Consider the following 16,891-nt stretch of genomic DNA (forward strand, 5'->3'; position numbering starts at 1 on the left):
CCATCGCTATGCTCAGAGAGCTAATAAGAAACCACGTGTCTTTTTAATAATTATTTCCTAAAAATTTAAAAAATATTTCCTTTTTTTGCCAATTTAGTAACTAACATGTGTATACTCCGACCCCTTTGGCCACGCCACTGGTTAAAAATGCACACATTTTCTGGAACCTATTGTATTACACGCTTATTAGGATTTTTCTTTGTGGGCTTTCCGCAAAATTTGAAAAAATACTTCAAGCGTTCTGTGCCACTAAAAAGGTTGATGAGCACTGTTCTAGTATGAAATTTGCAAAGTTTCTTGAACATACTAAGTCCTCAAATGTTATGTTTTGCCCTGTAGCACCACAACTTAACCAACTAATCCCTAAAATGGGTGACCCTTTTAACAATGTTGGAATTAGGTAAATGGACAGCTTGAATTTGTTATTCATAGGTGTCCATTTTTTGTTTTACCCCATTATGCCACTATTTACTCCTTCTTTTCTTTGAAAAAGAATGTTAAATAGGACATACTTCACACAATATCTGGGGTGAATCTAAATTTATATAGTTTGTACTGTACATAGTATTATTTAAGACCAGTGCCGATCACTGTGTTTTACCTTACAACACCCGACTTTCTCATGGTTATCTCTTGAAATGCATTATTTTCAACTTTGCATGTGCGGGGACCCATGAGTTTCTGCCTGCAGAAACGACTAAGGTTATAAAAGACGATGGCTAATATGGGACCCAATACAAAATAAGCATAGGAAATATATTAATGTTTTAAAATAGGTTGTAGTGTAAATGCAACAACAAAATGTGCTAAGCCACCCTTCTAGTTTTAACAATTTGTTTGTTGCATCTAAAAAAGATCACACCATACCATATCAATAATCTCCCAAATTTGGAGACACACAACTGTGGGGGCCCTGCTATACCTGCAGAAGCCATTGTTTTGTATGCCGGGTATTGATGGGGAGCCAAAACCCAATGTAGTTTAGGAAACAAAAGTATAACCATTACAAGTGTGGCAAATGGTGTAAGTGGGTAAACCTTACATAGGATGTGCATATATATTAATTGCAAATATTCTTAAAAAATACTTTCCTAATAGTAAGCTTTAAAGATGTTAATCCAAGTCAAATGATCTGTATTGCAAAACACAGGTAAGAATAATTGGTTGCACGTAAGCCACACTTGACTTTCAAATTTGTCAATGTTTGTAACACTACACGGGTTTTTAGCAAAATTTCCAGTTATTTTTTCTTTATTTTTATTTTTTCTTCCCACAGTTTGTCCGACTCATTTTTCCATCAAATGCTTGATGGATTTGGCTGAAATTTACACAGATGGTAGATATAGTTATGTAGATGTGCATCCCACATTGTTTTTGTTGATAACCCCAGTACTTACCCCGCTAGCCCCCTAAAATGGGTGAGTTTTTAAACAGTTTCAGAATTGGCTGAAATTTGGATTTCTTGTATAGTATGCCATTTATAGGTGTCGATTGTTGTGTTCAACCCTGTAGTCCTAACATTTACCCCACAAGCCCCTAAAGTAGTATTTGTATGTTACTGGGCACCACAAATGAAAGATTTCTTTGGAGCAATAGTGTTACAAGGGCAACCAGTTGTATGTTGCTCGTTGGTGGGTTGCTTGGTGGACGTTTTTGCGTCATGGCAGTTAGGGGCTTGTTAACAGCCCTATGAAGTCAGAAACATTAACGGTTGTTGCTCAAAACACCTCTAGTGGTCGAAATGTTAAACATTGGCCGATTGAGCTGAAATTTTGCAGTACTATTGATTGAGTCATTGTGTTTTTTATATATTTTTTAGTTTGTGTGTCGAACCCAATTAGCTACCCTACTAGCCCCCTAAAATGGGTCAGTTTTCTAATACGGCAAATAGGACATACTTCAAACAATATCTGGGTTGAATCTAATTTTATAGTTGTATTCTACATAGTATTATTATTTAAGCCCAGTGCTGATCACTGTGTTTTACCTTACAACACCCGACTTTCTTATGGTTATCTCTTGAATTGCATTTTTTTCAACTTTGCATATGTGGGGACCCATGAGTTTTTGCCTGCAGAAACGACTAAGTTATAAAAGACGATGGCTAATATGGGACCCAATACAAAATAAGCATAGGAAATATATTAATGTTTTAAAATAGGTTATAGTGTAAATGCAACAACAAAATGTGCTAAGCCACCCTTCTAGTTTAAAATTGACATGGGAAAGAAGTGAAAGCAATCATATTTTGGAAATGTTATAAATTAACAGTGCTTATATCCACTTCGATTCAATTTTCACCAGCATTTGTTATAAAGATATTTAGGTTCTTTTTTCTGTGCAGTGCAAAACATTCCACAAAAAGAACATAGACCAAGGACTTTTGTTAAAAAATAATTATGGGTCCCCTTCCCTGAAGGGGACATATATTGATTTTACTCGAATTTGTTTTGTTTTTTTTGTTTGTTTTTTTCTTCCCAAAGTTTGTCCGACCCGTTTTTCTATCTAATGTTTGATGGATTGGGATGGAATTTTCACAGATGGTAGATATATGTATGTAGATGTGCATCCCACTTTGGTTTTGTTGATTACCCCAATATTTACCCCGCTAGCCCCCTAAAATGGGTATTTTTCCCCCAAAGTTTGTCCGACTTGTTTTGCCATCAAATGTTTGATTAATTTGGCTGAAACTTACACAGATGGTAGATGTAGGTGTGTAGATATGCTTCCCACTTTGTTTGTCCTGATAACCCCAGTATTTACCCCACTAGCCACCTAAAATGGGTGAGTTTGTAAACAGTGTCGGAATTGGCTGAAATTTGGATAGCTTGTAGAGTATGACATTTATATGTGTCGATTGTTGTGTTTAACCCTGTAGCCCCAACATTTACCCCACAAGCCCCCAAAGTGTAAAACGTGTTTGTATGTTAATGGGTACCACAAACGAAATAATTCTGTGGCGCAATAGTGTTGCAAGGGCAACTAGTTGTATGTTACTTGTTGGTGGGTTGCTTGGTGGACCTTTTTGCACCATGACAGTTAGGGGGTGACATCAGAAGCATTAATGGTTGTTGCTCAAAACACCTCTAGTGGTGGAAATTTTAAACATTGTCCGATTGGGCTGAAATTTTGCAGTACTATTGATTGAGTCGTTGAGGTTTCATATTTTTGTAGTTTAGTGTCACATCCCATTAGTTACAACAAAAAACAAAGTGGGATGCACATCTACATACCTATATCTACCATCTGTTAAAATTTCATCCAAATCCATTAAACATTTGATGGAAAAACGAGTTGGACAAACTTTTGGCAGAAAATAACCCATTTTAGGGGGCTAGCCGGGTAAATATTGGGGTAATCAACAAAAACAAAGTGGGATGCACATTTACATACTTATATCTCCCATCTGTGAAAATTTCATCCAAATCCATTAAACATTTGATGGAAAAACGAGTCGGACAAACTTTAGGCAGAAAATAACCCATTTTAGGGGGTTAGCGGGGTAAATATTGGGGTAATCAACAAAAACAAAGTGGAATGCACATCTATATACCTATGTCTACCATCTGTGAAAATTTCATCCAAATCCATCAAACATTAGATAGAAAAACGGGAAAATTTGGGTAGCATGTGGACTATGGTTATCTCTTGAAATGCACTATTTTTAACTTTACATGTGTGAGGACCCATGAGTTTCTGCCTGCAGAAAAAAAAGGCATGGGAAATATATTTATGTTTTAAAATAGGTTATAGTGTAAATGCAACGACAAAATGTGCTAAGCCACCCTTCTAGTTTAACTGATGCCTTTTCATAATTTGCACAAACACAAATGTGAGGGATGCATTTATTTCTGCTTCCAAAAACTATTATTGTTTTGTTTCTGGTAATGATGGGGGGTTGTTGTTATTTTCAGATCAACTCTCCCGCTAATGCTGAGGACAATTTTGAAAGATCCTGTGTAAACTCTGTTTATGTGAAATCAGGCAGTTTAACTTTAACAAAGAAACTTAGAAGGGAAGTTAATATTGCTGATAAGGATCTAATCAAGCAGCAACCAAAATGGTAAGTGGTATAATAGTGTTCTGGGTATGTATTTAATTTACAATATTAAATATCTTTAATTTACTAGTTTCCTCTGGGGTTTTTACCCTCCTAAACAAATTTTAAAAGTGTTTTACTATTAAATCAAGAAATATTTATAATACTGAAACAGTAACAAACATCCTAAGTTTTTCAGGCATTTTATTCTGGATGTTTAACATCAATGAGTTGCTTAAAATTTTGCCGTCGAACCATATTAATAAAAAAGCATCACTGACGAACAAAAACTAAAAATATTTGTGCTAAAAGAAAAAAAAATGTACGGAGCGAAAAACCTTGTTTCATTTTGTTGTTGTCTGAAATACAGCTTGTTACTGATCCCCTTCCTGAAGGAGACACAGATGTTTGGTTATGAAAGAGTGCTTCAAACTTATTCAAATTTACACACATGTCAATTAATTATCCAAAGTTCACCAACAGCCTCAAAACATGTATTTTTGAAACAGCTATACCTAATAAATAACCAGATCCTGGAGTTTTGTGATTTTTGTACATTGTAAAGTATTTTATATGATTTTGTAACTTTTATTTGGATTCCTCCTTTTTTTGTGACCCTGAAATATTTATGGGTCCCCTTCCTTGAAGGGGACACTTATTGTTTTTGTCCGTATTTTTTTTCTGTTGCTGGTTTGTGAGACGCGTTTGGTCAAGAAAGAGTGCTTTAAATTTATTCAAATTTTCAGAGATGTTAGTTAATAATCCAAATTTGATCCTCATGAAGCTTGACCCAGATTGACCCAGCGGTTCACCCACTGGCCCCCAAAATGTAATTTTTTTAAAACGGCTATACTGACTAAACTACAGCTTCTTGGAGTTTCATGCTTTGTTGTTTGGTGCAATGTAAGGTTTTTTAAAGAATCTTGTGTATTTATTTTTTTATTCACTCGTTTTTCACCCTTTAAACCCCGAAATAATAGCTGTTACTTTTAGGCCAGAAATACAAGCCCTATGGTTCAGAAATATTTAAAAATTTGAACAATTGTTTAAGCAGGCTATTCGTTTAGTATTTAAAATTATGCCAGTTACCTTTACAACCCATAATATGTGTACGCTATCAGTCGGATATAAGTCCCACGGGAGGAATTCACTGGTTTACGATTAAGGCGGCAGAGCGGGAGTGCTTAGCTTGACGTCCGACAGAAGTGTTTTAGGAGACAGTCGTTTGGGTGATTAGAAATCAGCTGTTTTTTTGTGCAGCAATGCTGTGTCGTTTTATTGAGTTATTACGCGCATTTTTAGTTTTGGCGAAGGTTTTACACCTAAGACGTAATTTAATCTCAATAAACGTACTTCGGTTTCGTTTATGTCAGGCAAAACGTCGTTGATCAACAAAAAAAATACACTTAACTTTTTCAAACGCGGCAATAAATGGTCTTTAAATTCTCGTTGTCAGCTTGGCCGTCGTATAACCATGGGTCACTAAAGGTCAACTTGTAGGCATTACAACACAGTTACGAATTTTTCGTCATAACGTATCTTCTTTCTTTTTGACAAATCAATTCAAGAATCAGTACTTAAGTCATGTATAAATTAGGCTAAACAGTATTGTTGAACACTGAGGACTGCATGCTGTTAAAAACCGTGTAAAAAGGTCATTAAACGGTCGTTTTTGCGAAACAAAGTTAAGTGAAGAACAAGTTGTTATGTATACCTTTGTAGCAAATGACTTTTTTTTATATAGTGTCTAATATAACAGTTAAGACTTTCTAGGAAAATTTATGTTTAAAAACTGAACTTGAACGACAATATCCAGGTCAAAGCAAGAGATTAAATTGAAAGTATTGTCCCCGTTCTTTTTTCACCGATTTTTTGTAATTATATGACAATAATGATGCAAAAAGAATACGGAAAAAAACTTTTAAAGTTAAGTTAATGCTTTTATCTACAAAATCTATCTACAAAAGGTTTGCTGTAAATCTGCATAAACACGCTTGTGGGGACCCATTCGTTTTGCTCATATATATAGATAAAGTTGTGTATAGTATAGTAAGTTGGTAAATGTCATATAGAATATATAAAATTGAAGTATATCAGAAAGCCAATTTTCTAGTTGTTTTTAGGTTTACCAATCTTTCAGATCAGAAACACAAACTCTAATGTGCTAAAATTTTGAAAAGTTGTTTGTAGTGTGTTCTTTGTTTGTGGTTTAAATTTTAGCTTTATTAGCCCAGTGGTAATCTTTACAGCCCAAATATAGATTCCCAAGGAGATTTCTCATTGGTTAACGATATTGGTAGTTTAATGCAGAGAGGAGGGGGCTCTGTTTCATGAATGAACAGACGTTCAACTAGGCAATCTTTTTTGGCTGCCACAGGTCACCAGAATACATTTCACAAAACAAAGTTAATTGAAGAACAGTTTGTTATATATGCCTTTGCTGCAACATTTTTTATTAATTTGTCAGTGTCTGTAGTACTGTCTGGGTTTTCTGGGAAAAGTTTTACATTTTTGAAACTGGTTTTGGACAGCTATTTTGAGGTCAAGAGATTAAATTCTTTTTCTATTCTTTATTTTTGATATATGTGACAATATAATGTAAAAAGGATATGACAAAACCTTTTAAAGTTTGGCTTGGTGTATTTTTGGACTTGGAGAACACTTTTACACATGGTAGATATGGTCATGTAGGTGAGTCATATGTTTCATTTGACTTTATAGTTCCAGCCATTACCTTGTTAGTCCCCAAAGAGTACAATGTTTTCATAATACCACAAACTAAAAGCTGGCATGGTGTAGTAGTTATATAAAGGTAATCATTTATATGTTGCTTGTGTTTGTAATGTACTTGTATAAATTTTAAATTTATTTTTGCAACTAACAGTTTGGGAAAGAGGTGTTAACTGCCTTATGCTGTCAGAAGCATTAACAGTTGCCTAAAACACCCCTAGTGGTCAATGCTTAAAAAATAATATTGACACATTTTACAGGGCTATTTGGCTCATTGTGATTTGGTATTTCATTTGTTTAGGTATAGAGTCGCATCAATTACCCCACTAGCCCCTAAAATTGGGTACATTTTTTAAATGAATGCATTTTTATTCATAGCAGTAAAATTTGAGCAGAATATTGATAACCCTATTTTAACTTATAGCATCAAACTTTATCATGGTTTGTTCCATAAAATGCATTATTAACAAATCTGCAAGTGTACCCATTAGTTTCTGCTTGTACCAACAAACAAAGGTTTTAACCATGTTGACTATTGCACAAGAAGTATGTGTGGCTAGTGTGAAAATAATGACAAATTATTTTTTATTTATAGTACAACCCCTGATAGCAACCTGGTCAAGACATGGTATGGCCCAAGACAGCTTCAGGCAAATGAATTTGTTCCCGGAAATAAAAAACATATGGATATTCTTGAAAAAATGGGAATAAGCATTGTCATGCTTCCAGATGGGAAGGTTCAGCTCATACAACAACTTAATTCTGCTCACTCAAAAACAGATGCCTCTGTGAGAATAAAATATATATATTTGTTTAAAATAGTGCATTGCAGGGCTTTTGATCGCGACTCCTCAAATTTTATGCGACCCTTCATACTTGACAAACACTAAAAATATACGTTTGTTGTTTTCATTAAAGCCTTAATTCGAGCGAAAACTAAAAACAAGCTAACGGTACTCGGAGTACTACTTCATGACAAAAAAGCAAACATTTATTCGGTGTGATAGGTGAGACTGCTTTCTGCTACAAAGCAAGTCCAGCTGTGGCTCAATATTTGTTAGTGCTGGTTATAAAGCTGTTCTTATGTTGCCATCGCTGGATCGGTATTTTGTTTTGATTTCAGTTAACAGTAAAAACTCTGCTTTGAAAACTTAAATTGTGTGTTTTCAGTGACAAAATTCAAATTTGTCTTGTTCGCACAGAAAAAGTTACAGAGCGTCATAAATCTATTTATTTACGTAGAATCTAGATACAGCTTAGTCAAAAATAATGCTGAGCGAAATTGTGTGTTTAGAATTGAATGGCTGAAACGTAGAATAGTATAAAATGGAGTACTTTGTGTAAAATTGGTTTAGCTCTCTGCGACCCCCGAGGTTCATTACTTGCAGGGTCGCGAGGCCCAGTTTGGAAAGCCCTGGTGTACTATGCCAGTGTTTCCCAACCTATGGGTCGCGACCCAAAGTTGGGTCGCCTATAAATTCTGTTGGGTCGCCAGTTTTTGTGACAATTAGAGCATCTACGTTTCGTAGCGTTATTTTGTTATTTCCCAAGGATATGAATTGTTTCCCAATAACAATTTCATGACTATTTGGCGTGACAGTGAATTATTCTGTTTGTGACGTCATAATGTTTGTGTGAGATCACTGTTAAGCGTTGTGTGGCTCATAATGCTTTGAACCAGCTCTAAAGTTGGCGGAAAAACGAATAATTTTTGTTTGATGGTTTTATTTTTCAAACTAGCGTAGTAATTTTCGAAAAACTTTCCTGATTTACAAACAAAAATATAACCCAAATAGTAAGAATGCATATCCATGGGTCGCGAGAAGCCACAAAACAAAATTTTGGTAAGTATTTGGGTCGCAACAAAAAAAGGTTGGGAACCACTGTACTATGCCTTTGAGAAGTGGTTAGTATATTGTCATTAAACAAGTTATTTTGAACAACAAGCCAGTGCTATGGCGGTTGCACTGACAATAAGTTTTGAAATTTATGTTCAATTCAAACATTCCATGCTTTCTTAATTAATATATCCAATAAAATTCATTTTTTAAGAACCTGGAAAATCTTTTTTATTATCTGGATTCCATGATTTGAGGCAAGTACTTATGGGACCCCCTTAAACCTGAACAGCTGTTAGATGTGGTCCTATAGATATGCCATATGTTTTGTTTTACTCTATAGCCACAGCATTTACCCTCCTTCAGCCCCCTAAAATATATAACATTTTTGAACCATGTCTGATTTGGATAAAATTGGGTTTGTTCATTGTGACATTTTAAGTGTCGATATTTGTGTTTCAGCCTACAGCCCCAATTGTTACCCCACTGGTCCCCTAAAATGGGGGGTTTTCTAAACAATGTCCAAATTGCATAAAATTTGGACAGTTAGTTGAATTTAGCGTTTATAGGTGTCAATTATTGTGTTTCACCTTGTAACCCCAATATTTACCCTACTAACCTCCTAAATTGGGTAAAAGGGTGAAATGGAATTTTGACAGTTTGTATAATATGTCATTTAAAGAGTCAGTGTTTCACACTATTTAGTCCCACAAACTTACAACAATGTCTAAATTGCATGAGGCATGGCCAGTTTGTATTTTAAATAATTCCTTCTAGTTTAGATATAAAACTCAAACATTGCTACCTTTTGTATTATTGCATAGTGCTTGCTGGGGCAAGAATGTTTTTTGTGTGCATAAACAACATAAATGTTTCATGTTGAACAGAAAATATTAATGACAACTAAAAAATGATAATGTGACATAAAGCTGCATTATTTATGGTACTAAAAATAAATAATTAACTAATAATAGTTGACTTAGTTTCCCAAAGCTTTTTAATTTATCTCAATCATTCGCACACCAACGGGAACATAAAACAGCTTGTTTTAGTTTGGGGCAGTGGTTTTCTACCTGTGGGTGGGGGGTCATTTGCCATTTTGTGGGTGGGGGATCGCTTGCCATTTTGTGGGTATGGGGGTCGTTTGCTATTTTATTGGGGCCTGCGAGGCATTTGATACACATCCAAAAAAGTAAATATTTATCGTCAATAACGAAATGAAAATATCTAAAAGAAATAAAACAGTCAATCCATTTTAATTAAACTTATTTTGTATTCCATCATGACCATTACAATAAAAACAAATGCTGTTATATCACAATATAGAAGATAATTCAATGCAAGAGTCACTGCACCGCGTTGCCGAACAAAAAACAGGCATTATAATTGGACAATACATGAATGCTTACAGAAGGTGAAGTGTATCAGTTGAGTTGCCGCTTGATTCTCTATGAAAACTGACTGAACCAGCAAACTTAGACCCTTTATCTTTGCCCAAACTGAGAGTTTCTACAGCGATTATGAAAAAAATAAGGAAATTGCAAGTTACATTTTGTTGCTAAACTGGGTTGCGGTATTAAAAAGGTTGAACACAGAGAACAATACAATCTTTTTTAAATATATATTTTTATTTAGTGCCCACGCTAAAAATGATCACAACTTGGGTGGTCCGATTTGCTTGTGCAGAAATAATTATCATGTTTGCTGCCAGAAAATAGGGATATGGAACCAATTTAATAGGAGTGAATTTGTAATTTTATGGGACTAAGAATACTTAATGACAATATTTAGAAAAGACCTTTTTTCTTGTTCCATTTTTCTTTGTTTTGTTTTTTCCTTCAGCTTAACCACATGTTTTTGCTTTGTAATGTTAAAGAAATTGTGAAAAATCTCATCTGGTAGATGTAGTTTTTTATTGTATGACACAACATCCCCAGCAGTTACCTTAAACTGGCCAAACTTTTTTTGTTATATTTTGGCATGTAAAGCCCTCATTATTCCATGAAATGGTTTTTAAACGATGTTTAAGTTAAAAGACATTTGAACACTTTTAATTTCGAAAGGTTGGTAAATCAAGATTTTACTTCGCCAAGTGTTTTGTTCTAATAAACCAGTTTCCCAGTTATATGGATGCTGTATTGTAGTACACACTGTTACTTGGTCACTAAATTACGCTAGTGTTTAAACCTTGCAAATCTTGTGATAGTACATATTGGTGATGTAAGAATGAAAGGAGTTTTTTTTGTGTGTCTATCTCTTTGCTTAAATTAACACCCATGGGCCAAAGTGTACCTTTCTAGTGAGATAAGTGATATAACTCAGAAAAATGTTGTTCACAGAATTGAGTTTTATCTTTTTCGCAAGCTTTAGTTTTTTTGTGTGTTGTTTTATATAGATCTATTTTTAGGAAGGTGCAGTCTTTATGCAAGAAATGATTGATATGGCAAGAACTTCAGGAAGTGAAACACAACCGAAACCAGTTTATGTCAAAGTTTCTGGTACATTTGACAAGCAACCTTTTATCCTAAAGGGTGGACCTGCTCAGTTTGGTCCTCAATTGGATGATTCAAATGAGGTATATTTATATTTCTCAACTAATTAGCAATCGTAAGATATTTGGAGGCAGACATGGGGTCGAATACACGCGTCCTGTATTCGAATACTTTACGAATACCTGCATGACTGTATTCGAATTCATGAATACTTTGGTAATTTTTGAGTGACAGCAATTCAAATGGTATTCGAATAAAACGAGTCAAGTATTTGTATTCATGAATTGTTGACCAAACTACAACGACAAGTAATTCGAATACTATTCGAATAAACCAAGGCATGTATTCGTATTCATGAATTCTACGCACTTTTTAAAGTTCGGCAATTCGAATTGTATTCGAATAATGCGAGTCAGGTATTCGTATTCACGAATTGTTTCGTAATGTTAAGGTGGCAGCAATTCGATTTGTATTCGAATAAAGCATGTTAAGTATTAGTATTCATGAATAGTTGACCAAAAAACAACAACGTGTAATTCGAATACTATTCGAATAAACCCCAAGCGTGTATTCGTATTCATGAATACTTACTTTTTGAGATGAAGCAATCCGAATTGTATTCGAATTAATAGTTCTAGTTATTTGTATTCACGAATTGTTCAGTTGTTGTAAGAAGCAAACAATTCGAATAACATTCGAATGCACCGATTTGGATATTTGTAGTTGCGGAAAATAAAAGAAATAAAATGCCCCGAAACTTAAAAGGTATTCGATCAAAAAGTAACATGGGTTTATGAATTGCAAATTTATGGGTAAAAATGTAAATCAACGAGCTTTTTTGCCACATTAGCTTGACTGATTTAAGTCTCCGTTATAAAAACTTCACCAAATTTACGTGAAATGTTTGCTTCATGAACACGCTACACCTGTCATGTGCTGAGAACAACCCAATGTTGTAAGCTTTGTAACACAATTCCATTTATGTAACGTCACAATTAAACTTCTATATGTCATTGTTTCGTGATATAAACAAAAACTTGTCAAATCAGGTCACATTCACTGCCAATTTGAATTGTATTCGAATCTATTTGGCAAAAATGTGTAGCAAAATATTCTCGACTACTTCTAGTCTGGAGGTAATCGACAATTCGAATTGTATTCGTAAAAATGTAGTCATGTATTCGATTTTACGTATCTTACGTTGCCAAAGGCTGACAACAATTCGAATTGTATTCGTAAAAATGTAGTCATATATTCGATTTTGCGAATTGTACGTAGCCACAGGCTGACAACAATTCGAATGGTATTCGTACAAATGTAGTCACGTATTCGATTTTACGAATTGTTACCTTGCCAAAGGCCGACAACAATTCGAATTGTCTTCGTAAAAAATATCGTGTATTCGAATTTGCAAATTCTTAGGTTGGCAAAAACCTACAACAATTCGAATTGTATTCGAATAAATTTACTCAAGTTTTTGTATTCATGAATTGTTGGTTCAAAAGTTAACTTCAACTATTCGAATTGTATTCATGCACTATCGAACGAAAGCCAAAATCATTCGAATACAGCACGAAGGTGCCAAAACCTGTATTCGAATGCATTCGAATACGAATGACGAATACGAATGGCCCCATGTCTGTTTGGAGGACACAATTAACTTGCAGTACATTTGATTCTGGTCATTCACATGTACGTTTTGCCAAGCTTTTTATGATATAACCAGAACATCTTATTATTAAAAATTAATATAAACAGTGCATGTTGTTTGGGGGTTTACAATCTTTAGGATATTGAATGACCTCAGGCACTCCACATGCATTGTACATAAACTGCTCAGACAAATGTGAAAATATAAACAAGACCTTTGGCTAATATTGTCATTTATGTTTGTGTATTTGGTTTTAGGTGTTTGGGACATTAGCGTTTTCAGTGCCATACGATGCTTGTTCCGCCTTGGAAAACCCAGATCAAATCAATGGAAAAATAGTCCTTGTCGTACGTGGTCAATGCATGTTTATAAACAAAGTTGCTAATGTTGAGAAGGCTGGTGGAACTGGAGTAATAATTTTAGGTACAATACAATTTTGTAAATCAACTTTCTACCATGCCATGGTGTATGTTGTGCTGTCTTTTGCTTGGTAAAAGATGTGACTTATGTGCCCAGATAGTACAGGTGCGGTTGGTTACATTCCTAGAACAGTTCTAAATGCACTTTTTTCTTATGCCTAAAAACTCACCAAGAGCCAAATTAATGAACTCTTATATTAAGACGACATGAACATATTGTAGCGCTGAAGAGTTCAACAGCATGTCCAGCACAGAGGCAAAGCGGTTTCTGTAAACACACACAATTTTAATAACATTAAGTAACAACAATCTTACCAAAAATTAGTTAGTTATGGAAACGAAACAGTTACATAATTCACTTCTGAACAAATGTTTTTGTAGAAACATAAAACACAGACTACATGAAAAAGTAAGAAATAAAACTTGTGTAATGATTGTTGTTATATGCAGTGGAAAGAAAGGGACCCAATTAAAATGAAGTGACAAATGTATATTTGTTTGAAGTGTGATAAATGCTGTGTCTGGATAACCTTGAAATGGGATGTAGTATATGGAAAAGCCACTTTTCTAGTTGTTTTTAAGAATCGTACTTAAAACGATTTACATTTCAATTTTAAATAAAGAGCTAATCACAATTTGACCTTTTGCCCAAGAACGACTAAATTTGCCTGCATGTTCATCCCACATTATTGTCAAAGCACTTGGCTATAAACTTTCAATAACACAAACTTGCCACGAACAACAGAACAAGAACTGCAAAGAATCTCATTACTTGAAACAATAAGAAAATAACACAAACAATTTCAACAGAACCAATAGCTTATACACTGTTTTTATATTTATGCATTTAATTTTTGTAGACAACACTTCAGGAACCTCATATGATAACAGTGCACCTTTTGCAATGGCTGGAGATGAAAAGACAGAAACCAATATCCCAGCAGTGTTCTTGTTCCATAAAGAAGGAGCTCTCATAGAAAAAAGTTTACCCAAATCAAAACTCAACAATATATCTGTTATTTTGACAAGCCAGTTTAAGCCTTCAGGTTTCAAACTTTGTTTTGTTTGCAAGATATTTGGTTCAAATCGATTTAGCTTGAATGTCTTAGGTTAATTATATTTTATATTATTTTATCTAAAGCTGCTTAAGACATTTAAATAGGTTGAAGCAGGGGTGATAAACCTATGGCGAATGCACCTAACATGGTGCATTGTATTCTTGCACTTTTCTTGCAGATTAAACAAATATTGCACGTTGTTAATGAAATTACTTTCAAAAAAGGAGTAAATTAGTTTTTTTTTCTTAACTTAAGCTTTAGCTGAGATGAATATTCAGAATTAAACTCTTGGAGAAAAAAAAACGCTTTAATAATATAAAAAGCTGTGGAACCATTCGTGATTTGGAATGTTCTTTAGTGCAAAAAAGTATAATAATGATACATTTCTGTCAGTTTTTTGGCTATCCTTGCCCTAAAAAGAAACGAATGGAATAAAACATAAGATAAACAACTTTGATGTTGGGCTGCCATTGCAGAACAAAAAAGCTGACTGTCACATTGACTTTTGACAATCTTTATTTAAAACACATTCCGGTAGTTTCCACTGTGTTTGTAAAGAGTATGCTGAAAGGTGGTCGTGCGGTGTTAAAAAAAAACTCGAAAAGGAGTGGCACAGAAAACAAATAGTAACCACTGTTTCCGCGAATGTAACCACCTTCACATTAATCTGTTCCCGGTTAAAGACAAGCTTAATTAATCAATCTAAGAAAGATGGAATTTAGGACTGCAATCGTCCCGTAACTGTTCAATATATGTATCTTACTTATGTAAGCGTGAGGTGTCAGAACTCTGACCAACAGGTGAATTACCCTCGTTTAAGTCTGCATAAAACAAGTTGTCAAACCTGTTGTTACGTTATAAAGCCTCTACTGGCCTTATGGATGTAATCGTGTGTCCAAAGTATAGGGAAGGGAAACATACATTATTTGTATGTTTGTTTACAAACTGGAGACCCAAACACGAGTTCGATTTGTCGAATATTACACCTTTGATTAGCCCAGGGGCCACCAAATCTTTTTTCACTGCAGGCCGGATAAGTTTAATAATGATTCCCGGGGGCGACATAGGTTACATGCCCTAGCGCCGTCTTTCCAAACTTACCCTGCGATTTTTAAAGGGGGTCAAAGATAGTCTTTCTACAATCCCATTTAAAATTTGGTGATACGACGGTTAAGTTGTTTTTATTGGTCTCATCTTACGAGCAATGCTTGTATATTACGTCACAAGTACCAAGATATGGCAATTGTTTGCACTCAATTAACACTTGTGACGTAGCAAACTGGCTTTAGATCAAGCCTTGGCGTTGTCATCCTAAAAATACTATGTAATATTACTTATACGCAGTGGTGGGGTTCAAATTTTTTGTCATTCGGTTCTATCACAAAGGTCATATTTTTCAGCCGGTTATGTTACAAAAAGTCCATTGACAGTAACCAGTAATGCTAATCGGTTCGCTGATCTTATAAAATTTCGTGAGACGGTTCTATAGAACCGGTGCGAACCGGCTGAATCCCACCACTGCTTATACGCGACAGGAAAACTTTCGTAAGTAGATTAATTTTTGAATGTGATAAAATAACCTCAAGGGCCGGATCCAGCCCGCAGGCCGTAGTTTGGTGACCCTTGGATTAGGATATTTTATTGTCTGTGTTATGACCACACCTTTGTCATGTATATAATGATTGTTGCATGTACAGAAACCCAACAACATAGTGAAGTTTCATTGGAAAACCAGAAAAAAAGCAGAACGAACAAAGAAGTTGAAACATGCAAGAGCCACACAGCAACCGAAAAAAAGAGTTTAACTGATGACGGAGACTTGGCGCAACAACCTAAAAACGAAAAAACATCGACTGATAGCGAAAATCCAGAAACTTTAAATGATGAATTATGATGTTTTATATGTTGGTATACATGGGAAAAGTTGTAGGCGTTTTTAAAACTGTGCTACTTTAAAGCACATCCGGTGGCCAGAAGTTTTAGTGTGCTGTGAACTGGTATGTGTTCAAAATTTAGTTGCATCTTAGTAATCCTTCAGATATGCTGTTCTAATGTAGGTTTCTATGCAACATGAAAAAGATTGTTAATGCTAAATTGTCATTTTTCCTTCTTTAAAATGTAAATCTCATCTAATTTTGTAAAGTAATTTTCCTTCAGACATTGTGTGTTTTTTTACAGTACAACCAGATTTCATTGAGCATTTTACTGTGCAATATTCTAACAATGCAGCATTATCAATTTTATCTCACATTTTTTGTTTTTGCGCTCATAGATGGTACTATTAATAAATCTAAGTGGATGAATGACAACTTTGTTTTATTTTTCCAAACTGTTCCCTTTGCAAATTCATGAGGCTGCTCTTCATCCAACCTGCGAGTTAAGTTAATTTTGCCTGGTGAAAGAACACAAAATCGCCAAGCCGGAAACAGGCGCGTAAAAGGGATGGCAGTGCAAGTTTTAACTTGGACTCCAGTGTCTTAGGAGTGTAGTTTACACCTGACCTGTAGATTCAAGATGCATAAACAGCCCACTAGTCTAGCTTTGAAAAACTGTTTATTCGTTTTTTCCAAACATACAACAGCTCTGCCTTTTGCAGTTCCGCAACGCTTATCGGATCGGCAACTTGTAGCTTTCTTTTCGTTCGGATGAACCCAACAAACCGTA

General features: G+C 34.8%; 1 protein-coding gene across 2 annotated transcripts in view; it reads left to right on the top strand.

The window, feature by feature from the left end:
* LOC145204665 (ER degradation-enhancing alpha-mannosidase-like protein 3) overlaps positions 1-16,536 on the top strand; it is a 74,711-nt gene extending 58,175 nt beyond the window's left edge. For both annotated transcript variants that reach the window (XM_080077258.1, XM_080077259.1), the window contains 6 exons: positions 3,915-4,063; positions 7,365-7,557; positions 11,015-11,182; positions 13,008-13,173; positions 14,030-14,215; positions 15,925-16,536. In XM_080077258.1, the coding sequence (XP_079933384.1) occupies positions 3,915-4,063; positions 7,365-7,557; positions 11,015-11,182; positions 13,008-13,173; positions 14,030-14,215; positions 15,925-16,121 (1,059 nt within the window). In that variant the 3' untranslated portion in view covers positions 16,122-16,536. The remainder of the gene's footprint in view (positions 1-3,914; positions 4,064-7,364; positions 7,558-11,014; positions 11,183-13,007; positions 13,174-14,029; positions 14,216-15,924) is intronic.
* The last annotated feature ends 355 nt before the right edge of the window (positions 16,537-16,891 follow it).

Source organism: Phallusia mammillata, chromosome 8 (assembly GCF_965637545.1).
Source record: "Phallusia mammillata chromosome 8, kaPhaMamm4.hap1.1, whole genome shotgun sequence".
Classification (NCBI taxonomy): domain Eukaryota; kingdom Metazoa; phylum Chordata; class Ascidiacea; order Phlebobranchia; family Ascidiidae; genus Phallusia; species Phallusia mammillata.